Source organism: Saccopteryx bilineata, chromosome 3 (genome assembly GCF_036850765.1).
Source record: "Saccopteryx bilineata isolate mSacBil1 chromosome 3, mSacBil1_pri_phased_curated, whole genome shotgun sequence".
Classification (NCBI taxonomy): Eukaryota; Metazoa; Chordata; class Mammalia; order Chiroptera; family Emballonuridae; genus Saccopteryx; species Saccopteryx bilineata.
In genome coordinates, this window is record NC_089492.1 from 159,003,842 (window position 1) to 159,028,932 (window position 25,091).

Genomic DNA, 25,091 nt, shown 5'->3' on the forward strand with positions numbered 1-25,091 from the left:
GTAAAGACACATGCAGCCCCATGTTTATTGCAGCATTGTTCTCAGTGGCCAGGACATGGAAACAACCAAAAATCCCGTCAATATATGACTGGATAAAGAAGATGTGGCACATATACACTATGGAATACTACTCAGCCATAAGAAATGATGACATCGGAACATTTACAGCAAAATGGTGGGATCTTGATAACATGATACGAAGCGAAATAAGTAAATCAGAAAAAACCAGGAACTGCATTATTCCATACGTAGGTGGGACATGAAAGTGAAACTAAGAGACATTGATAAGAGTGTGGTGGTTACTGGGGGGAGAGGGGAATGGGAGAGGGAAAGGGGGAGGGGGAGGGGCACAAAGAAAACAAGATAGAAGGTGACAGAGGACAATCTGACTTTGGGTGATGGGTATGCAACATAATTGAACGACAAGATAACCTGGACTTGTTATCTTTGAATATATGTATCCTGATTTATTGATGTCACCCCATTAAAAAAATAAAATTATTAAAAAAAAAAAGAAAAAAAAAGAGAAATATCTAAGTATCCCCAGTACATAAAGTCTGACAGATATCTGTGACAAACATGAAGGTCCAAGTCAAAGATATATACACAGATGTATTACAGAATTGTTTATCTAAAACATATATAGTGTTATTAACCAATGGTACCTCAATAGATTTATTTAAAAAATAAAGATATATTTAGCCTTCAGCTCTTTCCACTTAGATGAGTAAATATAGAAAACAACTCTCTAAGGTAATTTTTTTTTCTTTTTTTTTTTTTAACAAGAGAGAGAGACAGAGAGAGGGAAGGAAAAGAAATGAGAGGCATCAATTCTTCGTTGTGGCTCCTTAGGTGTTTATTGATTGCTTTCTCATATGTGCCTTGACCAGGGGGCTCCAGTAGAGTGAGTGACCCCTTGCTCAAGCCAGCAATCTTGGGCTCAAGCCAGTGACCTTTGGGCTCAAGTCAGTGACCATGGAATCATGTCTATGATCCTTTGCTCAAGCCAATAACCCAGTGCTCAAGCTGGTGAGGCCATGCTCAAGCCAAATGAGCCTGCAATTAAGCTGGTGACCTCGGGGTCAGTGTTCCTATCTGATGCTCTATCCACTGCACCACTGCCTGGTCAGGCTGTACAAAGAAAAAAATTTTAAAGGCAAAAGGCAACACAACAGAAACTCCTTGCTGAATGTGTTTAGAAGGAACAATGTTTTCCTAGGCCCTGAATGCCTGAGTTCTGGCTCTGTTTCTGGCACTAACCAGCACTGTAAGCTTCAGTAAGTTGCTCTCCTTTTGGACTTCTGTAAAATTAATAGCTTGAGATAGATTTTTATTTGGGGTTTTTTCTACCCCTAAGGTTCTGCTTTCAAATTTCCAGGTTTTATGTTCAAGAAAACCAGCTGCTCTGGGTTGGGAACTAAAATCACACTGGAAACAATTTCAGAAACCTTCAACTCTGCGGCAGCTGACACAGGAGAGGTTGAAGCTTGTGTGGCCCACTGAAAGAGACACATCAGTGAGGGCTAAGGGAAATAGAGTTATTTTCACAACAGCCACCATTTACTAAATACCTATCCTTAACCAGGCATCCCAGTAGCTATTCTACGTACATGATCTCACTTAATTTCTATAAATAAACCAACAGGCTTTTCTCTTAATTACAATTAATCAAGAGTTTTGAGTATTCTGTTTTCTCAGGTGAAGAAATTAAACTGCTCATGCCATTTTGATTCATTTTTTCTACCCCTTTCTTCTAATAATGACAAGTTTAGAGCCTGCTAACCTTCAGGAAAATCAGGATAAAGAATCATCTGTCTTAAAGTCTGAGAGTCATCTTCCACAAAGTTGAGAGGCAGTACAGACAATGAACATGAGCATACTTACTGACATTCACAGCAATTCTATTTAAAACCGTGTATGATCTTCCTGCCAGTGTCAATCTGGCTTCACATGCATAGTTCCCTCCATCTTCTGCCGAAACATTGTTCACTGAAAGTTTTATTCCCCAATAAGTAAATCGTTCTCCTTTAATCTCTTTACAGTCCTAAATTTAAAAAAAAATTAACTTACAGAGTCTTTTGGGTATCAGTTACATTCCTAGTTGGCACCATTCTATAAACTGTAAAAAGATAAAAGAAACCTATGTTTCCTAGACATTGAATAGTTTATAACCTAACAAAGAGTTGACGGAAAATTTTTAACAGGCTAAAATGAGTTTTATAAATATTAAGTCTAATGGACAGCCTCTGTTGTCATCCACTGAGGCATTTAGAGTTTAAATTTTCAGAAGGTTTTGATTTTTATTTACGTATTCTTGGCCAATAGCTCACTAATAAGATTTATAATTAAAATGTTCATAATAATGTCAGTCAGCATTTGACAGTAGATTTTAAAGACCAAAAAGAACACTCTTGGCCCAGCCTGTACAATGGTTCCAAGGCATAAAATAGCCAGAGCCTCTGGCTAAGATATTCTGGCCATGGGAGAGTGGGGACAATAAAACCAGGGAGATGGCCAGGCATCCATTCATAGAACACCATGAAGAGGGAATGAACATTAGAAGCCCTTTACACAAGTGAATAAGATGATTACATTTGTTTGAGAGTAATCTCTCTGGTTGTTGTATATCTCTCTACCTCCCTGCTTTCCCATCTCTCACTTAATAATAATAATAATAATAATAATAATAATAATGGAGAAGAAGAAGAAGAAGACAACGACAAGGAAGGGGAGGAGGATGAGGAGAAAGGGGAGGGGGAGGAAATAAAGTATTAATAGAAAAATCCCCCCCCTTTTTTACCTTATACCACTTTATTGAATCCAAATCACAACTCTTCGGGAAATTCAGATGACACATAAGACTGTCATCCTTTCCAACATGTAGTATTTGTTTGTACTCATCTGATAAATGTATTTGACTGTCTCCGGAAGTATTACACCATTGTTTTTCAAGCACAGTGAGGTTTACATGTATTTGGTAACACATATTTGTATTACTGTAAGAAAATAAGAGATTGAAACCTTATAAACTCAATCACAAAATCAAATGATTCCATTCATCTTCAACTGTGTCCAAATCATCTTCAAGGTACTGTGCAAACCCTCTATCTGAAACAAGACAATACATATCTCACAAATCATTAATTACAAAAAGAAAAAAATTATTTGTACAGTGGAAACACTGGGTAGTGCCTTAACAAGTGATCAAAATGAACATTGTCACCGAGGGGCAAAGGGACACCAGTTGCCACCGCATGCTGTCTGAAAAAGACAAGATCACTTTCACAACATTCCAACCAGGGAGGCCCATGAAGAAATATCTGGCAAACCCAAATAAAAGAATATCACATAAAATAATTGCCTGTATTCCTTCAAGATGTCAATGTCAAAAAAACAGGCTAAGGAACTATTCTAGATGAAAAGAGATTGAAAATACATGACAATCAAAAGCAATGCATGATCTTGAATTAGATCAATACTGAAAAGGGAAAAAAAATTTTATATTGGTAATCACTGAGATGATTGATAAAATTAGAATATGGATTGAGAATTAGATTAAAAATATTATATGATAGTAAAATTCCCTGAATGTGTTAACCATACTGTGATTATGTAAGAAAAGATCCTTGTTTATAGGAAATACACATTGCAATATTATGGGGTCAAGAGACATGATACATACAACTGAAATGATTTGGGAAAAAATGATACAGAAATATATTTTGTGTCATATACATATACGGAGAGAGAATAATAAGGTAAATGTGACTGAATATTAAATAATGGGGAATTTATTATTCATACAAATTTCATATGAATTTGAAATAAAAAATACAGTTTACTAAACATATATCATATCAATGCTAAAATTCTGTGAGAATTCCTGTTTATTTTCTTCCATGAAAGACAGTATCTATGTTTACTTGCTACAAAAGATGATTTTTTCCATTTCACAGATCCCAGATTTAAACATTTTAAATCTAGTCTAGATATAAAGGTGAATTTGTATGATATACAATCTCTAACCCTAGTTCATTTATAGTCAAGAGTAAAACCAGGAGGGCAGAACTCCCCAAGATGTCAGAAACTTCATCTATGAAGTGAGTGAAATCATGAAAGGTCAGACAAATGGGCTAATGGCCACTCCTATTTGTGTACCACTAAAGTAATTTTGCCCTTCAAGTCAATCTGATATATGAAAATAAGGAACCTGGCATACATCAGAGTGGGACACAGGCCATGCTAGGACACAGAAGGGGCCAGCAAATTCCAGGGAAACAAAACAAGAGAGGGAGAATACAACTCCGTTTCAGAGATACCAACCCCACACATGATTTCAGCTAATTTTCATTTCAGCCCTTTCAGGCAGGCATGACTCCCATTTTTTACAGATAAGAAAACCAAGGCTCAGGGAGGTCAAATAATTTGTTAAGGTTGTATACTTCAGTAAGGGAAAGAAACAAAATTGGGGCCAAGTAATATTTGCTCCACAGATGTGTTTTATTTAGGCCACATGCAAACAAACACACACACACATACACACACAAATTCACAGGTTTTCTTTATAAATTGGAAAATAGACTTGAGATAAATAGACCGTTGCTTATAGTGGGGCATACGTTTTCCAGTTCACCGTAGTCCCACCAGACTCAGCTGTCTCCCACCAGACCTGTGTCATTCATTTATATCATACTACTTTCTAGCACAGGGCTTAGCCTTGGGTCTGGAACAAACTTGGTGCTTGGTCACTGTTGTATTTCTATAGCAGATTCCTTACCAAAAAGGTGCTAATTCCTATCTGGATGTGCTATCTATCACAAAAACTTTGGGCATTCCAGGAAAGAAGGAAGTACCGATTATATATACGTGAAAGACAGAAATAGAGTGTTAATTCTATTTTAAGTGAGAAACTTACTTTATAACACATTGGTAGATCCCAGAGTCCCTCCGTGCCAGGGGGAGAAACAAAATCCAATTTTGATCCTGGTAGATTCTAGATTGTATATCTTTGGATACTGGAATTTTGTTAGGGTACTTATACCACGCTACATGTGCTTTCCCAGATGTTATTGGAGGGTATGTGCAATTGAAAGCAAATGGCTGGTTTACCAAAGGTGTCTCATTTTGCATACTAATGTCCTGGCATTCATCTAGGGGAAAGGAAGGGAAAAATAATTATGAAAGAGAACCCTTGTGTTATTTATTAATAGTTTTAACAAATGTGTCAATTTCCTAGCCAATTTTATTTGAGTTTCCTCAGTGTTAAAGTTTCCTAAAAATAGTCTGTTGATTTGAAAGCATAATTCAAAGTCCTTCCAATGTCTCTGTATGACAGAATTTACTGTGTCCTCTTCATTGTCATCTTCTCATCTGGAAGGACACCCTCTTTCCCTTCCATTCTAAGACCCTTCATTCTTTCCTCCTCCTCCACCAAAGGAAATGGTCCTCTCTCAGCATTCTTGTCCTTTTTTCTTGTCCTGCCACCCGACAATTTCTCTCTGTCTTAAAAGGTGTATCCCATACCCAAAACTATTGTTTAAAAATCCACTCACTTTAAAGATCTTTACCAAATTGCTTAGTTTTATGTTTCTTGGAAGATTTTTTATTAATAGTTTATTTGCTTTTATCCTGGGTCATAAAATGGCTGTCATACAAAATAGCATTCTGCCCATTTGAACCGTTTAACTCGTCTTTTTTTTTTTTTTTTTTTTTTTTTTTTTTGTATTTTTCTGAAGCTGGAAACGGGGAGACAGTCAGACAGACTCCCGTATGCGCCTGACCGGGATCCACCCAGCACGCCCACCAGGGGCGACGCTCTGCCCACCAGGGGGCGTCGCTCTGCCATGACCAGAGCCACTCTAGCGCCTGGGGCAGAGGCCAAGGAGCCATCCCCAGCGCCCGGGCCATCTTTGCTCCAATGGAGCCTTGTCTGCGGGAGGGGAAGAGAGAGACAGAGAGGAAGGAGGGGGTTGGGGTGGAGAAGCAAATGGGCTCTTCTCCTATGTGCCCTGGCCGGGAATCGAACCCGGGTCCCCCGCACGCCAGGCTGACGCTCTACCGCTGAGCCAACCGGCCAGGGCCTAACTCAAGTCTTGACTTGAAAATTTGCCTAATCCTCCTCCTCTCCAAAGTCACCTCAAAGTTTAAAGGTGATATTTGGAGCTGAGCATTAGATACTTGGAAGTGTAACCCCCATTATTCGGAACCCTGCCTGGTCCACTGGGAAAAGTGTAATCAGCTAAGGCTCAGAGTCACACAGCCATCAGGTCCGCACACCAAGCTGCCAGAATCGCAGGGAGGCATGCGGCTGAGGGCGGCTTCTGAGACCCGAGGACTAACTCCACCTACCTGCTCTGATAAAAAGTGGAAGAGCGATGGACACACCGCACAGCAGAAGGAATATCATCCCCATATCAGGCTGCAAGGAAGAGATAAGAGGGTGGGAGGAGACGGAGTGGGGTTCCCTCTTCCAGGACGCGCGCACGCGCGCGCGTCGCTTCCTGTGGGGACGCGGTGGTATCTCCTTCGGCCATCTGGAAACCGCGCAGGATCGGATCCTGCGCCCCTTGGGAGGCACGCCTCCCAGCCTGCCGCAGCCGAGGGCCCTGGTCCCCAACTCCCACCCACGCGCGTCCTGGACTCATCCGCAGGGCTGGCGGTGAAGACTACGCTCCAAACGCCAACTCACCAGGGACAAGCCAGCTTAGGTCTACCTGGCAAAGACCAGCAGGAAGAAAGGAAGACGGACCGGCAGGTAGATGCAGGCGGCACACCTCTGCTTGGAGAGAGCGTCCGTCCGCTCCCCCACGGTCGCACAGCTGGTCTGCCCCCACCCGGAGTCAGGCCTGTAGCCTCAGGGTTGCGCACCTGTTGGCCGCCTCTCTCTCGCTGCGCACCTACCATGGACCCTAGCCCCGTGTCTTCCAGTGAGACGGGACCGGATCGTGCCGGACTTCTAGAGAGTGGAGGAGCTGACACCCGGAAAATGAACTTTGCCAGGCATTTCCATATCAGGAGGTGTTTTTGCCTTCGTGGGCGTGGCAGGCCTACCTTCTCCAAGGGAAGGAAGTGTAGAGAGGAACATGGCATCATACTAGGAAGTTGGTCTGAGGGCTTGTTGCCTGGTTTTCTGGTCCCTGACCAGTAATGTCTGTTTAAGTCTATTCTGAATTGTCCTTGTAAATAAATTACTTGTTCCTTTGCAGACCCCACCTGAGTAGTTATTACATTCCCTGCATTGGCCGATATTGAACATTCTAAGAGTGGAAACCATCCCAGGTGGCTTGTAAGAAATATTTATCTGTCCGAACCAGGTTGGTTAAATCTAGAAAGCAGGCATCCCATGGTGATGCTCAAATTTCTGGATCACAAAGGCTGCTCCTCTGAAACTTTTCAATTAAGAGGCTGTCAACAGGGATCTGTTACCCCTGGCCATCAGGTGATACCCCAGAGATATGCCTGGGAGCATTGAGACTTAGAACAAAATATAAAATGTGACCGTCATTCAAAAGATTCCTGGCCAGACCCTGGCCGATTAGCTCAGTGGTAGAGCGTCGGCCGGCCGGGTGTGTGGAAGTCAGGGCACACAGGTGAAGCACCTATCTGCTTCTCCACCCCTCCCCCTCTCCTTCCTCTCTATCTCTCTCTTCCCCTCCCACAGCCAAGGCTCCACTGAAGCAAAGTTGGGCCAGATGCTGAGAATGGCTTTGCCTTAGGTGTTAGAATGGCTCCAGTTGGGGTTGCAACAGAGGAATGCCCCAGATGGGCAGAGCATCGCCCACTGGTGGGCATTCCAGGTGGATCCTGGTGGTGCATATGCGGGAGTCTGTCTGCCTCCTCCCTCTTCCCTCCCTTCCCCACTTCTCACTTCGGAAAAATACAAAAAAAAAAAAAGATTTCTAGCCAAGCTATTTCTGATGTCTTTGGGCTTTAAGGCAGTGAGGCAGAAGCAACCACAGGAGCAGGGGAAGGAATGGAGCAAATGCATTGACAACAAGGTTTCCAGAAATAGGCTGGTAGCCAGTAGTTTGCAAATATCCATGCTGTTCAAAATTATTTAGGGAGCCAAAGTGTTTTTGTTCATATGAGTTTTGTCTGTCATTGTTTACTATGCTACAAATTCAAATGAAGAGTTTTAATTTTTATTTTTAACTTATTATGTTGACATGGTTTCAAGTGTCCCACTCAATATAACACCCTCAAGCCCCTGCATCATATCCCTCATACCCCATGCAAAGTCTCTTTCTATTCCCATTTCACCCCCTTTGCCCACCCACCCCCTACCTCCATCTCCCCTTTCCCTCTGGGACTTGCTGTCCTGTTATCTGTATCTACGTGTTATGTATACATAATTTGGCTAATCCCTTCACCTTTTTGATACCATCATGATTCCCCTTCCCTCTGACAGCTGCCCATCTGTTCCATGTGACCCTGTCTCTGTTTCTATTTTGTTCTTCACTTTGTTGTGTTCATTAGATTCCACATATAAGTGAGATCATATGATATTTGTCTTTCTCTACCTAGCTTATTTCACTTAGCATAGGTCTCAAAAGGTAAGATTATCTTATTTTTCACAGCTGTGTATTATTCCACTGTGTATATGTACCACAGCTTTTTTATCCATTCGTCCACTGTCAACACTTGGGCTGTTACCAGATCTTGGCTATTACAAACAATGCTACAGTGAACATGGGGGTGCATATCTTCTTTTTAATTAGTGTTTTTGGATTTTTAGGATATATTTCTAGAAGTGAGATAGCTGGGTCATAAGGCAGTTCCATTTTTTATTTTTTGAGGAAGTGCCATACTGTTTTCCACAGTGGCTGCCTAAGTCTGCATTCTCACCAGCAGTGCAGGAGGGTTCCCTTTTCTCCACACCCTCTCCAGCACTTGTGTGTTGATTTGTTAATGAAAGCCATTGTAAGAGGTGTGAGGTGATGTCTCACTGTGGTTAAGGTTTTTATTTTTATTTTTAATTTATTATGCAAGCTATTTCTGATGGTCTTTGGGCTTTAAGGCACTGAGGCAGAAGCAACCACAGGAGCAGGGGAAGGAATGGAGCAAATGCATTGACAACAAGGTTTCCAGAAATAGGCTGGTAGCCAGTAGTTTGCAAATATCCATGCTGTTCAAAATTATTTAGGGAGCCAAAGTGTTTTTGTTTATATTGGTAATTTGCATTTCTCTAATGATTAGTGATGCTGAGAATTTTTCATATGCCTTTGCCCATTTTTTAATTGGAATGTTTGTCTTCCTGGTGTTGAGTTTTATAAGTTCTTTATAAATTTTGGTTATTAACCCATTGTCAGACGTGTCCGTGAATATATTCTCCCATAAAGTGGATTGTCTTTTTATTCTCTTAATGGTGTCTTCTGCTGTGCAAAAGCTTTTAAGTTTAATATAGTCTTATTTATTTATTATGTCTTTTATTTCACTTGCCCAAGGAGATATATCAGCAAGAATATTGCTTCGAGAGATGTCTGAGAGTCTACTGCCTATGTTTTCTGCTAGGACTTTTATGGTTTTGTGACTTACATTCAAGTCTTTTATCCATTTTGAGTTTGTTTTTGTGATGGTATAAGCTGGTAGTGGAGTTTCAGTTTTTACATATAGTTGTCCAATTTTCCCACACCATTTATTAAAGAGGTTGTCTTTACTCCATTGTATACACTTGACTCCTTTGTCAAATATGAATTGACCATAAAGGAGTGGGTTTATTTCTGGATTCTCTGTTCTGTTCCATTGATCTGTATACCTGTTTTTTTGCCATTTTGATTACAATGGCCTTGCAATATAGCTTAATTTCAGAAAGTGTGATACCTCTCACTTTGTTCTTCATTTTCAAGACTGCTGAGGCTATTCAGGTCCTTTTTGGTTCCATATAAATTTTTGGAATATTTGTTCTAGATATGTGATGTATCCAATTGACATTTTAATAAAAATTGCATCAAATCTATACATTACTTTGGGTAGTATAGACATTTTAATGATGTTAATTATTCCTATCTATGAACACAGTATATGCTTCCACTTGTTTGTATCTTCCTCAATTTCTTTTTACAATGTCTTATAATTTTCTGAGTACAAGACTTTTACCTCCTTGGTTAAATTTATTCCTAGGTACTTTATTTCTTGTTGTTGTTGTTGCAATAGTGAAGGGGACTGTTTCCTTAATATCTCTTTCTAACAGTTTATTGTTGGTGTATAAAAATGCCACTAATTTCTGAATGTTAATTTTATATTCTGCCACATTGTTGTATTCATTTATCAGGTATAGTAGTTTATAGGTTTTCTACATACAGTATCATATCATCAGCAAATAATGACACTTTTACTTCTTCTTTTCCAATTGGATGCCTTTTATTTTTATTTCTTTTCTGATTGCTGTGGCTAGGACTTCCAGTACTATGTTGAAGAGTGGTGAAAGGGGACATCCCGTCTTTTTCCTGATCTTAAAGGGGTTGGTTTTTTGTTTTGTTTTGTTTTTTGTTTTGTTTTTTTTTTTTTGTATTTTTCTGAAGTTGGAAACGGGGAGGCAGTCAGACAGACTCCCGCATGTGCCTGACCGGGATCCACTCGGCCTGCCCACCAGGGGGCAATGCTCCGCCCATCTGGGCCATTGCTCTGTTGCATCCAAAGCCATTCTAGCACCTGAGGCAGAGGCCATAGAGCCATCCTCAGCGCCCAGGTCATCTTTGCTCCAATGGAGCCTTGGCTGCAGGAGGGGAAGAGAAAGACAGAGAGGGAGGAGAGGGGGAGGGGTGAAGAAGCTGATGGGCGCCTCTCCTGTGTGCCCTGGCCGGGAATTGAACCCGGTACTCCTGCACACCAGGCCGACGTTCTACCACTGAACCAACCGGCCAGGGCCTTAAAGGGGTTGTTTTTAATTTTTGCCCACTGAGTATTATGTTGACTGGTTTTTTTTTTAATATATGGCCTTTATTATGTTGAGATATGTTCCCTGTATTCCCACTTCGCTGAGAGTTTTGATTATAAATAGGTGCTGGATTTTATTAAATGCTTTTTCTGCATCATTTGATATAATCATGTGATTTTTTATCCTTCCTTTTGTTTATGTGATGAATCACATTTATTGATTTGTGAATATTGTACCAGCCTTGCCTCCCCAGAATAAATCCCACTTGATCATGATAGGTGACCATTTTTAATGTATTGCTGATACAGTTTACTAATTTTTTTATTTTATTTTATTTTTTTACAGAGACAGAGAGAGAGAGAGTCAGAGAGAGGGATAGACAGGGACAGACAGACAGGAACGAAGAGAGATGAGAAGCATCAATCATCAGTTTTTTTGTTGCAACACCTTAGTTGTTCATTGATTGCTTTGTCATATGTGCCTTGACCAGGGGCTATAGCAGACCTAGTAACCCCTTGCTCGAGCCAGCGACCTTGGGTCAAGCTGGTGAGCTTTTGCTCAAACCAGATGAGCCTGTGCTCAAGCTGGCAACCCTGGGATCTCAAACTGGGGTCCTCCGCATCCCAGTCCGATGCTGTCTGAGAGTCTACTGCCTATGTTTTCTGCTAGGACTTTTATGGTTTTGTGACTTACATTCAAGTCTTTTATCCATTTTGAGTTTGTTGTTCTATCCACTGTGCCACCATCTGGTCAGGCTAGTTTACTAATATTTTGTTCAGAATTTTAGCATCTATGTTCATCAGGGATATTGGCCTATTGTTTTCTTTCTTTGTAGTGTCTTTATCTGGTTTTAGAATTAGAATAGTGCTTGTCTCGTAAAATGATAAGAGATATCTTCCCTCCTCTTAAATTTTTTGGAAGGATAGGTGTCGGTTCTTCTTCGAATGTTTGGTAAAGTTTGCCTGTGAAGCCATCCAGTCCAGAACTTTTGTTTGTTGGGAGTTTTTTAGATAGTTGTTTCAATTTCAATTGTTGTAATAAGTCTGCTCAGATTTTCTGATTCTTCCAGATTCAATTTTGGAAATTTGTATGTTTCTAGGAGTTTATATCTTTCTCAGGTTGTCCAATTTTTTTCACATATAGTTTTTCATAATATGTTCTTACAATCCTTTGTATTTCTGTGATGTTAGTTGTTACTTGTCTTTCTCTAATTTTATTTATTTATGTTCTTTCTCTTTTTTACTGGATATGTCTGGATAAAGGTTCATCATTTTTGTTTACCTTTTCAAAGAATCAGCTCTTCTTTTGGTTTATCTTTTGTATTTTCTTTTATATATATATATATATATATATATATATATATATAGCCCCTACGTCATTTATTTCCACTCTAGTCTTTATTATTTTCTTCCTTCTACTTCCTTTAGGTTTTCTTTGTTTTTTTTTCCTAATTCTTTTAGATGAAGAGTTATAGAGATTTTTTATTGCTTCCTAAGGTATACCTGTAATGCTATGAACTTCCCTCTCAGGACGGTTTTCACTGTGTCCCATAGATTTTAGGTTGTTATATGTTCATTTTCATTTATTTCAAGGAAATTTTTTATTTCTTCCTTGATCTTATTGTTTACCCATTTGTTATTTAATAACATGTTATTTAGCCTCCAAGTGTTTGAATGTTTTTCACTTTTTCTATTGCAGTTGATTTCTAGTTTCATGCCATTATGGTCAGAGAGATACTTTGCATGACTTCAATCTTCTTAAATATATTGAGACTTGTTTCGTGTCTTAACATGTGTTCTCTCCTAGAAAATGTACCATATTCACTTGAAAAAAAAAGTATATTCTGTTGATTGGAGTGAAATGTTCAGAGGATATCAATTAAATCTAGTTGATCTAGTGTGTCATTTAAGGCAGTTGTTTATTTGTTAATTTTCTGTCTGGAAGATCTATCCAGTAATGTCAGTGAGGTGTTAAAATACCTTAGTATGACTGTATTGCTGTTGCAATCTCCTTTCATGTCCATCAAAATCCTTTTTTTATTTATGTGCTCTTATATTGAATGCATAAATATTTACAATGGTTATATTCTCTTGTTGGCTTGCTCCTTTTATCATTATGTAGTGACCTTCTTTGTTCCTTATTCTAGCCTTTGTTTTAAAGGCTATTTTGTCGGATATAAGAACTGCTACCCCAGCTTTTCTTTCTTTTTTATTTTCATTTTAATAATTTTTTTCCTATCCTTTTACTTTCAGTCATATGTATCTTTTGTTCTATGGTGAGTCTTTTGTAGACAGTGTATATACAGATCTTATTTTCTTATCCATTCAGCTAATTTATTTCTTTTGACTGGAATAGTTAATCCATTTACATTTAAGGTTATGATTGATAAGTACTTATTTACTGCCATTATATATTTTAAACCTATAATTCTTTCTTTTTATTTTTTTTTCTTTCCTCTTCTTATAGCAGGCCTTTTAACATTTCTTGCAATCCTGGTTAGGTGCTAATAAACTTTGTTAGCCTTTTATTTTTTTGTCTGGGAAACTATTTCTCTTTCAAATTGAAATGATGGCATTGTTGAGTAGAGTAGTCTTGGTTGTAGGTTCTTGTTTTGTTTTGTTTTTTTCTTTTTTGTCATTTTGAATATTTCTTGGCAATCCCTTCTGGCCAGAAGTGTTTCTGTTGAGAAATCAGATGTCATACTTATGGGGGCTTCTTTGTTGGTAATTAATTGCTTTTCACTTGCAGTTTTTAGTACTTTTTCTTTGCCTCTTAACTTTAGCATTTTAATTATGATGTGCCTTTGTGTGGGCCTCTTTGGGTTCATCTTTAATGAGACTCTGTGTTTCTTGAATTTGTGTGGTTTTTTTCTTCATCAATTTAGGGAAGTTTTCAGCTATGATTTATTCAAACAAGTTCTCTACACCTTGTTCATTCTCTTCTCCTTTATGAACCCTTATGATGTAGATGTTGTTTCTCTTCATGTTGTCACAGAGATCTCTTAGATATCAGTCTTTTTGAGCCTCTTTTCTTTTTGCTACTTTGTTTCTGTGCTTACATTTATCTTGTCCTCTAAATCACTAATTTGATCCTCCACTTCATATAGCCTGCTCCTGATTCCTTCTAGTGCAGTCTTCATTTCAGATATTGTATCTGTCATTTCTGACTGGTTCTTTTTTATGGTTTCAGTGTCCTTCTTACTAAGTTCTCACTCTGATCATTCATTCTTACTCTAAGAACCTTGAGCATTCTAATAACTATTAGTTTAAAATTTGCATTGGTAGTTTGGTTACTTCTATTTTAATTCTTTTCTGGGGATTTCTTTTGTTGATTCATTCAAAATGGGTATATTTCTTTGTCTTCCCATTTTGTTTGTGTATTAGGTATCTCTACTCTGTCTCTCAATATTTTGTGGTCTCTTTTTGAGGAAGATGGACTCAGTGGTACTAACCTTCAGGATACCTACGTTCCTTGTTTAGGAATGTCTCTTAGGGTTATATTTACCTTCCTGTTCTATGTGACTCTTGGATGCAGTTGGCCCTTTCATAATGGAGTTATCCCTTCAGGCTGCTGACTCTAAGGTCAACCTTGATCACATGTTTTAGATGCTGTGCAGTGTCCGTCTTGTTGGGCATATTTATTCTTCAGTTTTTGGTGCCTGCTGGACTCCTCCTTTGGGCATGCTGCTTTTGTAGCTAGCTGAGTCTGTCATTGGTGTGGTATCTGCCACCGACTCCTGGTTATGTTGATTCTGGGTCCTCTTGGGTGGGGTTCAGGTAGGAGTTGATATCAGCCATTATTTGTAACCTGCCATGGACTACCTTGTGGAGCTATTGCTCTATTCACTGTTTATGTCTGTATTTTCTATGTTTCGATGTGTGTGGGAGGGACTAACCTGTGTATAAAGATTAGCTTCCTCCTGCCTAGAGCTGGCAGCAGTTCCATTAAAGGGCCCAAGTGCCATAAGATTTGCCTCCACTTTTCAGCTGCTCCACCTCATCTTGCAGCTGCCTGGTCTTCCCAGAGTCTTATGTAGAAAGACTGTAGTGTGGGCTCAGCCTGGCCTCATCCCATCAACTCCTCAAGAGGTTGCAAGCATGGTGGGTTAGGGCAGCTGAGGTCAGGATGATAATATTAGTGGGACCCCTACTTCAGGGGTCTCTTAGTCAGGAGCTTAGTATAGGGAAATTGGCCCTTACTCCAGAGCATAATTTCTGGATACCCCAATCCTATTATTCTTTAGTGAGGTTAGCAGCTGTTTCAAATTAAGTGAGTCCAAGAGCCCCCTCTGCAGAAGTTCTTCCAGCTGGGGAGCCCTTGGTCTCAAGGAGAGACCAAGAGAATCCTTCACTAGGACTGACTGTGCCCCCCTCCAAAAGTGGTTAAGCCCCTCAATCACAATAGGCCCCAACAACTCACACTTTGAATATTCATGCACCAAGTCTCTCTCCTGTTCCCCTGTGGAACCTAGCCCAGGGGGGCAGGCTATCTGAGACCCAGGCTGGCTGATGGTGAAGCTCCACCCTGTCCAATGCATGTGCAAGCTGCTGTACAGGTGCTGACCACATAAAGCAGAACTCACCTCAATAGGGCCCAGTGTCCAACACACCCTCCCTTCAAACAGAACTCCAGCAAGGGTTGTTGGGTCCTGCTTTGATGTTCTCTATAGTTGGTCACTGGATGTGCCAGCCCTGGACCTCCCTGGAGGGAACCTGGTACAGACTAGTGCAGGATACTGTCTGTGACTGGTCCACACCAACCTTCTTGGAGCTACAAACAAATCAGAGTTTGTGTCTGCCTCTGCTGGCACCAGGTGCACATGGAAATACCAAACCAAATAACCTAGGCTGGCTTTTACCCACACTGAGGCTGAGAGAAAGTCAGTAAAAGGCCCAAGATTCCTTGAGATACACTTTCTGCTGTCTCTCATGGCTACTTGTTGGCTTTGACCACTGAAAAAACCTCTGGTAAAGTCTAGAGCTGGGGAATTCAGGGATTAAGAAAGATGGTGGGTGTGGCTCCTCCCCCATTACCCCAAGTGTCAGTCTGTTCTTTTTTTCACAGACCTCAGTAGAGTGTGGCCACTAGGATTCCAGTGGGTATGGCTTATGAAACCCAGAGATTTTGTCTTCCCAATATCCAGACAGTTTCTACTGAATCTCTCATGAGGCAGGAACATCAGTCATATTCTCAGGAGAGTTTGAGCTCAATGTCAGACAACTGAGTCACTGATACACTCCCTGCTTCCTCACTAAAGCTGCTTAATTTGCAACAGTGCCTCATCTCCATAGGGTGAGGCAAGAGAGATTCTCAAGGATGAGGAAGTTGCTTTCCCCTAGGCTGATGCTGCTTGGCGGGGACTACTCTACCCAAAGAAAAATAGTGACTGCAGTATTGGAGAATGACTTCACACAGGGGTTCTGGTGGCCTTCCCTTTTAGTGCTTCTCCCTGGGTCACCAAGTTCACACTCTCCTCATGCAAATATAGCCCTCCCAGCCTTTCCTTTGCCAAAGCCATAGGTAAGTGGATGTTAATGAGAAATTCTACATTGACCCATTTAAGAGTGTGCCTTCATCTCTGAGAAGTCCCATCACTTTCTCACAAAAAGAAACCTCACTTCTATACACTGCCAAATGCCATGTGGGCACCTCTTTTAGGATCTGGTGCTCTAGGATGGGCACCTGGCTTGGGGCTTAGGATCCTCCCCTTTCAGGTAAAACCTCCTTGCAGCTGACAGTCCCTCTAGACCAGTGGTTCTCAAACTTTTTGAAGTTGGGATGCATTTAAAATTCTACAAATAATTGTAGGCGCACTATATACAAATTTCTGGGTAGTATGGTATAATAATTAAGTCAAATATTAAAGAAAAATATAAAGTCCAAGTATGTTTTTATAGTAATTAAACAAAATAAATATGACAAAATTAAATTTATTCTGACATTAAAAACATTTTTATGTCATATTTTTTGAGTTATGCTTTTTAGAATTCATAAAAAAGAGGAGTTAAAAAATAAAAAAACCCAAAAAAGTTATCTTTTTATATAGATAGATAGATACTTAGTAAGATTTAGTAAATTCAGCAGGTCCCGGCACAAATATGTTAAGATTTTTTATTCTTGTGTTTATGGGAAACATGAGCCTGATGTGTCCTAGAGATTTCTTCAGTGTTTGGACATATATTTGAAAGGCAAACTCTCATTTCCTTGCTAATACATTGAAGAATTCCTCTCTTTTTACTCTTAATTGAAGATAGAAAATCCTAAATCACATAAATAAGATGTTGAAAATTGTAGCAAAATGTTCAGAGCTTTTTAAGTATTGCCACATATTCTTCTTTTGTAGAAATCCAAGAGGATTCAAGAGACAATTCTTTATGTTTAATCATCAATCCAAAACCCCCACCATACATATCATCTTAACTTTACACCAAATAAAGGATAGAAGAAACTTGCCTCCAGCTTTCCGGGGAACATGGGGGGTAGTGTAAACAATCCAGGACCACAGCTTAACAGCTTTTTGCAACCTAATCAAGCAAATGAGGTGGGGGATTGGGCAGACTGTCAGTTTACAGCCAATTCCCCACACCTCTGTCCCCAAAAAATCTAAACTCCAAAAACTCTGTTGGTTTTTTGGTCCCCAACAGGCACATATTTCTCTGGAATACCACAGGACACACCTGGAAATCTTCTAGGGTGCACCAGTGTGCCCTGGCACACATTTTGAGAACCACTGCTCTAGACCCTCAGCCGCCACTTGTTCCTGGGAGCAGGGCAGCCCTTTTCACATCTCTGCCCTTCTTATCAGTCTCAATGTGCCTTCTGTGACTCTTTGGTTATGGACTTCTCTTCATGTAGTCAAAGTTGATTTTTCAACATGATTTGGATCCAAAATGGAGTGTTTTAAACACTTATTTTCTTATTTATTTTAAATAAAACAATAAAATTATTATCAGACATTTTCTAAAAAGTAACTTTCTTTTCCAAAACAGACTTAATGAGAAAAGTGATATTGTTCTACAAACAACTACATATTCATGGAAATCTCTTTAATGTGTAACTTAATAGAAGATAGCTAGATTCTCATATCTGCTTCTGCATCTAATTTCTTATGATGGAACATGTCATGTAGTCTCCTAAAAGTCTACTAGACACTGGAGAAAAACCCTTTGGTAAGCTATAAGTGGAAGTATTTATTAACTTCCCCTAATGTCAGCATTAAATAAATTTCCTCTGTACATACACATTTTATAAGGTTTATGCCCCCACCCAAAACAAAAGGGTTACTATAAAAAATATTAAGTGATTTGCACTTAACAACTATTTGTTTAAGCACTATTAAAAGTTGTTTCTAAATCTTTTTATTTTTCTTTTTTAGTTTCTACTTATGAATAGACATATGTGTCCCTTATCTTGTTTTTTTTTATGACTTGAGGATCAGTATGTGTGCCAAGTCTAATCAGTACAATTGCTCTAAATCTCATGAAGTTATGAAGGGCCATTCATTGTCCCTTTAGCATCCTTTTTTTATTGTACATTTCTGACATTTCACTTTGCTAGTGAGGCCACAGACATAATATTTACACTTTCAGAGAAAATTTTCATGCCAAATGTGTTTACTGATACATAGAAAATGAACCACTGGCTTTAAAAACATAACAGATTTGGGGATTATGAACTTTGCAATTAAAAGCCAAAAACCAAAATTTACTGCAGGTTCTTAATTACCTTGAAAAATCAAATTAACTGAATAGCATTTTTGCTATGGAGAAAGGGGAATAAAAGAATTCAAACAAAATTTATTCATGTATTTTCTAGGTAGAAAAGTTTAGATCTGCTTTGTTATGACCACAAGAAAGTACTCCTTTATGATGAAATTTCCCAAATTAAATTACTTTATTTTTCCCTCTAATTTTCACTTTTTATATTTTTAACATATGGATGATGCAATATTTAAGAGCTAAATAACTCACAACAAATGATAAATCATGTAAGCAAGACCTAGCCACAGACTAATAATTAGCAATTTTTCTATATACACCTCTCCCACCTCTTCCACCACTACTCTAAGCTTAGTGCTTTTTATCCTGATGTGTATAGTGTGTGTATGATCCTTAAGCAATATAAAGCATTCTTGTATAGGACTTTTTAGTCTTGACATCAAAAGCACCCTACTCTATAATTGTATAATTTGCTGATTCTCACTCAACATTATATTTGTGATATTCAAATACTTGGAGATGTGTACTTCTTGGTCACTACTGTATAGTATTCCATTCCATAAATATAGCCCATTTATGTTTCCATCACCTTTGGACATATAGATTAGTTCAAATTTATGTGCTGTTCTTACTACTAATATTGTAGTGTGGGTTTTTGTTATTGTGTGGGTTTTTGGTGAAGTTGTCTAGTGAAGGAAAATGCAGGATCATTGAGTAATTGCACCTTCAATTGTGTTAGAAAATCCCTAATTTTCTGTACATTTGTGTCCTTTGGAGGATAAGGGTTTCATACTTCATGCTTTTGCCAATATTTGGTAATGTCACACATTTACATTGCTAATTTTGTCAATCAAGTGATGTAAAATCTTCCCTCTGATTTTATTTTAATTTTATTTTTAATTCAGATAAGACATCTCTGGTAATTCATGTGTTTTCTGTGTGAAATTCACTCTCATATGTTTGCCCCTTTACCCACTTGGTGTGTCATGCTCTTATTAATTTGTAGAGAACCATTAAATTCTACCTCTGCTGTCTCAAATGGTCATCTTCAAAGGGAGGTACAGATGCTCCTCAATGGCTTCTCCCTGACAAGAATCAAACCTCAGCAGTATCTCTTATTTATAAGATAGTGATAATTAGATCCACTTTTCAGAGGTGACATTTGTAAAACCTCCATTGCAGAGTCTGACATTAACAGATCCTTGATGAACTCAAAATTCTTTATCACCATCTTCCTTATCACAGTCTTTCCAGTTGCAGATATTTTTGCAGTGGTGGTATATTTAGATATTTATGCTGTTAGTCACAAACCATGGGTAATGGACTCTTTCAATTGGTTTATGCTTGTTATAAGGTATAGCAGCTACTTTTACAATCACCTCCTCTTGAGAACAATTGTAGAACAAGAATGTGTGTGTTATGGAGGCATTGCTAAATTCATATTTTACTTTAACCCATCTGATCCTCAAACCAGGGTGTGAGGCATATTCAAGAGAGTAGCAAGACAATAATTTTTGTTAAAGATTTCATATGTGAATGTATATTTTATACCATTCATACTACCTTTATTTGTTCTAACTAAATATCAGCTAATTTCCTCACTCTGAAGAGAAAGTTTATAGTGAGAATTAAGTAGAACTATGTTCACATGTTGTGGTCAAATGTTCCATAAATGAGCATCAAGCTGGGCTGAGAGGTTGACGCCCTACCAAGATTTTTATACCCTTAGGCTCTTAAATCCTCACATTTTTCCTGAGGCATTTGAGAATACATAATATAAGTTTTACAGAATACTTTTTTAGCTGACAGGGGTGAACTTCTAGAGATAGGAGAAGAAACAGGAGTGACAGAGCATTTGGTTTGCTGAGGTTCTAGGACTAATCTCTTCTTCAACTTCCATTCATTAGTTTATTTATTCATTTAAGTATTTATACAGTTTCTACTATGTACCAGAAGACATTTTACTTGCCAGAAACAAAGCTGTAGAGGAGATAGCCTTTTCAGGCTTATAGTCCAGGGCCTACCATGTAGAGTGGGAAATGGGAAGATGAACGGAAGAAACACTGAATAAGAAAATTTAAAGAGATGATTTCAGGTAAGTGAGAAACATGAAAGCTATAAACTATGGTGATATGATAAGGTGTATAGAAAGGCTCCACTACAAAAGCAACAATTTGGCTGAGGCTTGAGTATATAATGATAAGGAGACGACCAAGTAGATATCTAAGGGAAGCATTCTCCTCATAAAAGGAAGAAAATATCTCTGAAGGAAGAAACGGTTTAGAAAACTCAAAATAACAGAAATTAAGTCAGTGGAATACAGTGAATAAACAGGAGTGTAAAGTGACTGAGGCAGAAAGAAATCCAGACACAGTGTGGGCAATAATAAGATGATGACATTTTACTCTAGGAAAAATTAAAAACTTTTAGACAATTTGTAGGATAAAAGATATAGAATCTAATTTATCTTTGAAAAATGTCATGCTGATAGAGGGTTAAATAAAGAAGGTATGGTACACATATAAAATGGAAAACTACTCAACCATAAGAAATGATGATATATTGTCATTTACAACATGGATGGACAATGAGAACATTATACTGAGTGAAATAAGTAAACCAGAAAAAGCTAAGAATATACAATTTTACATATAGGTGGGATATAAAACTGAGACTCATGGACATATATAAAAGTAAAGTGGTTAGCAGGGGGAGGAGAATGTAGGGGAGAGAGTGGAGGTAGGGAGTAAAGAGGAACAAATATACAGTGATGGAAAATTATTTGATTTTGGGCTATGGGTACACAACATAATAAACAGTTCAAATGTTATAGAAATGTTTACCTGAAACCTATATATTCTTGTTGATCAATGTCACCCCATTACATTTAATTTTTAAATAAATAAATAAGTATACAAGTATAAAAAAGGATTCTGTCCATGAAAAGCCCATTAAAATGACTAAAATTACATAGACTGACAATACCAAGAATTGCAGAGAATGTGGAATAACTAAAGCTGTCTTATACAAAACTTGAGAAAACTATTTGGTATTATCTACTACAGCTGACTTAGCAAATTTATTTTGAGGAATACACCAAATAGAAAATCACATAGATGTTCATCAAAATAGATATTTGTTAGAATGTTCATAACAGTAGCATTCATAGTAGTCAAAAACAAGAAACTACACAATTTGACATCAAAAATAAAGTAGAATGATGTCACCATGATGGGAAAGTGAGATGACCCCTCCACATCTCTCTTTCAATTAACAACTAAGAAGATATTTAAAACTCAGCAAAGCTTCCTCTGCTCAGCCTACTGAAAGATTCACACATGGATACATCTGAAGGTGGGTACTCTGGCAGATGTAGTGGGGGCCGGACAGAGGAAAGGATAGAAACAAATAGCATATTACCAGTTCCTTCATCTCAGCCACAGCCCCAATAGACATGATAGCAAAGGAGTTGGTGTACAGGCCCCATACCACAGTCCAGCAAAAGGTAAGGATATCAGAGTAATGTCAGTACAAAGCATCTGGCTTCCTTCCTTGATTATGGTGGTGCTCCTACCACCAGAGTCTGGTAACAGCAGCAGAGATGTGTTTTCAACCCTCTGGCCACAGCATGGTGGCACCAGTGGTCATAGTAAACTAAGTAGCAGCATGGCAGGCTTGCAAACTTGTCTCCTACACACACACATACATACACACACACACACACCCCTCTCACATCCCTTCACAATATTGTGGTGGCATCCCAACACCCAGACAACTCAGACAGCTGAGACATGCATGAACAAAGTGTACCAGGGATCTCAGAGACATAGTAGCAGCACACAGGAAAAATAAAATAAAAAGTTGCACCATAGTACTATCTACTGGAACACAAACAAACAAAAAGACCTTTATCTACCTGCTGAATTGTTAAAAACAAAATGGTACCAAAATAAGAAAAGTGCTCACTACTTCAAATGCATTGACAGAGGGAAAAAACACTATGAATAAACAAGGTCAGATGGTATCACAAAAGGAAAATGACTATTCTCCAGAAACCAAACTCAAAACCATGGAAGATTGTGATATAAATGATAGATAATTTAAAATAGCTATAATAAAGAAACTCACAAAGATACCAAAAAAATTCAGAAAGGCAATTCAATAAGCTCAGGAATAAAATTAATGAACAGAAATACTTTGCTAAGGATATCAAAACTCTAAAAAAACCTAAATGAATATTGAAGCTGAAAAACTCAATAAATGAGATGAAGCAGATTATATGAAAGACAGAATTACTGAGCTCAAAGATAGAAATGTAGAACTGATTCAAGTAGAAAAGAAAAAAGAACAAAGATTTTTCTTAAAAAATGAAAGAACAATATGCAAGCTATGTGACTCCATTAGAAAGGGAAATATGAAGATAATGAGTATCCGAGAAGGAAAAGTGATGGAGAAGGGAAGAGACAACCTATTCAAAAAATAATAAATGAAAAGTTTCCAAACCTGGGAAGAAACCGGACAAGTTCAAGAGGTTAGCAGAACACCGACAGCAGAAAAAGACCTTCTCCATGATACATTATATTAAAACTGTCAAAAGGCAATAATTTAAAAAAAGAATTCTTAAGCCATCTAGGGTGAAGAAACTACAACTACAAAAGGAATCCATCAGGCTATTCTCAGATTTCTCAGCAGAAACTTTCCAAGGGAAAGAGTGGAATGGCATATTCAAAATATTGAGATACAAATTATCAGTCAAGAATATTCTGTCTGGAGAATAACGCTGGTGTGAGAGATATTCTTGATCTTTTTCCTTGAAATTTCAACAAATTGAACAACTATAATTCAGTAAATTAACCCTAGCTGGGCTTGCAGGCATGCCTGAAAAGATGCACTCCTCAAATTCACTGAAGATGGGAAGGGTAGAGACCAATGGAAAAAGAATAAGTATCTGTGGTAATGTTCCAGAGATGGGAGAAATCTAGAGTGTCTGGGTTTCTTTTACCAGGAGAGTGGAAAGATTGTGGTGGGGGGCGCTATCAGAAATGTTAAACCAAAGCAGAGGCTGATTGCAGGGACAGGGCAGAAGAGAAAACTCTGAGACCCTGCCAATGCTCCCATGCAGTCCACCAGCAGCCTGAACTCAGGATGGACACAGAGAAATAAAATGTGCTGCTCCCCTACTTCCCAAATTCTGCCTCTTTCCCCTTATGGAATACAGATAATAATAGTGGCATACCCTAGAACCACTGTTCCCCTAGAGAACAAGGGTACTCTCTGTCTGGTCCCTGGTCTTTTGGAACATAAGGAAGAACACCAGGAGGCCTGAGGTGAACATAACTGAAAACAAAACAAAACAAAACAAAACAAAAAGCCATAAAGCCTTGACCACATGGCCTGCCCCATCCTCATGGCTACTGCCCCATCTCCATTATCAGGGCTGCAGCATCATAACAGGAGTCCACCTGGGGAATCTTGCAGAGCTAAAACTTGTAATCCAGCACCACCTACAGGAAAATAATAGAAAAACTTCTTGCAAGTGCAATGCCACTCTCAAATGTCATCTAGGAAGTTAAACCATCAATACCCAAAAAAGAGACACAGTTCAGAAAGAAAAAGAAAAGTCTCCACAAAGCAATCTCAACCACATGGAAACATTGGAGTTAAATGACAGAATTCAAAATTTAAGTTCTAAAAATACTCAAGGACTTGTGAGAAAACACTGATAAGCAATTTATTCCACTCAAAATCAAATTAATAAATAAATAAGTACTTTAACCCAGGACTAGCAGTAGCACAGTAAATAAACTGTTGACCTGGGACACTGAAGTCTCAGGTTGGAAACCCTGAGGTCATCAACTTGAGCATGGGATTATTGACATAATCCTAGGGTTACTGGCTTGAGCCCAAAGGTTGCTGGCTCAAATCCAAAGGTCGCTGGCTTGAGCCCAAGCTTGCTTGAGCAAGTGGTCACTGGCTTGTCTGGAGCTCCCTAGTGAAAGCATGTATGAGAAAGCAATTAATAACTAAAGTGCCACAACTACAACTTGAAGCTTCTCATCTCTCTCCCTTCTGGTCTCTCTCACTCTTGAACTATCTTTCTCTCATAAAAAAAGAAAAGAAAAAGGAAAATACATAGGTACTTTACCAAAGAAATTGAAACTTTAAAAGGAAATAAACAGAGATGAAGAACTCAATATATGAATTGAAAAATGAGCTAGCAAGTTTAACTAATAGAACAGGCAAGAGAGAGGATAGAATCAATGACATCAAAGACAGACAAGTAGAGATGATACAGAGGGAAAAAGAGAGAAACTCAAGAATTAAAAAAGTTATATAGCTCTATGAGAATTGTCTGACTCAATCAGAAAAAGCAATATAGGAATAATGAATTCATCAGAAAAAGTAAAGAGGGAGAAGGGAATGGAGAGCCTATTCAAACAAATAATTGATGAGAACTTCCCAAGGCAATGTAAAGAGTTAGACTGTGGAATTCAAAA

General features: G+C 38.5%; 1 protein-coding gene across 7 annotated transcripts in view; it reads right to left on the reverse strand.

Annotated features, from left to right (window-relative positions):
- IL1RL2 (interleukin 1 receptor like 2) overlaps positions 1–7,211 on the reverse strand; it is a 42,946-nt gene extending 35,735 nt beyond the window's left edge. The window contains exons 1-5 of one of the 7 annotated variants that reach the window (XM_066267898.1): positions 6,901–7,211; positions 6,349–6,418; positions 4,916–5,150; positions 2,801–2,996; positions 1,885–2,044 (exon numbers count right to left, since the gene is read on the reverse strand). In XM_066267898.1, coding sequence (XP_066123995.1) covers positions 1,885–2,044; positions 2,801–2,996; positions 4,916–5,150; positions 6,349–6,418; positions 6,901–7,092 — 853 coding nt within the window. In that variant the 5' untranslated portion in view covers positions 7,093–7,211. Of the gene's footprint in view, positions 1–1,884; positions 2,045–2,800; positions 2,997–4,915; positions 5,151–6,348; positions 6,419–6,688 lie in introns of all 7 variants that reach the window. The other 6 variants (XM_066267897.1, XM_066267899.1, XM_066267896.1 and 3 more) reach the window with 6 other exon arrangements.
- Positions 7,212–25,091: the final 17,880 nt, after the last annotated feature.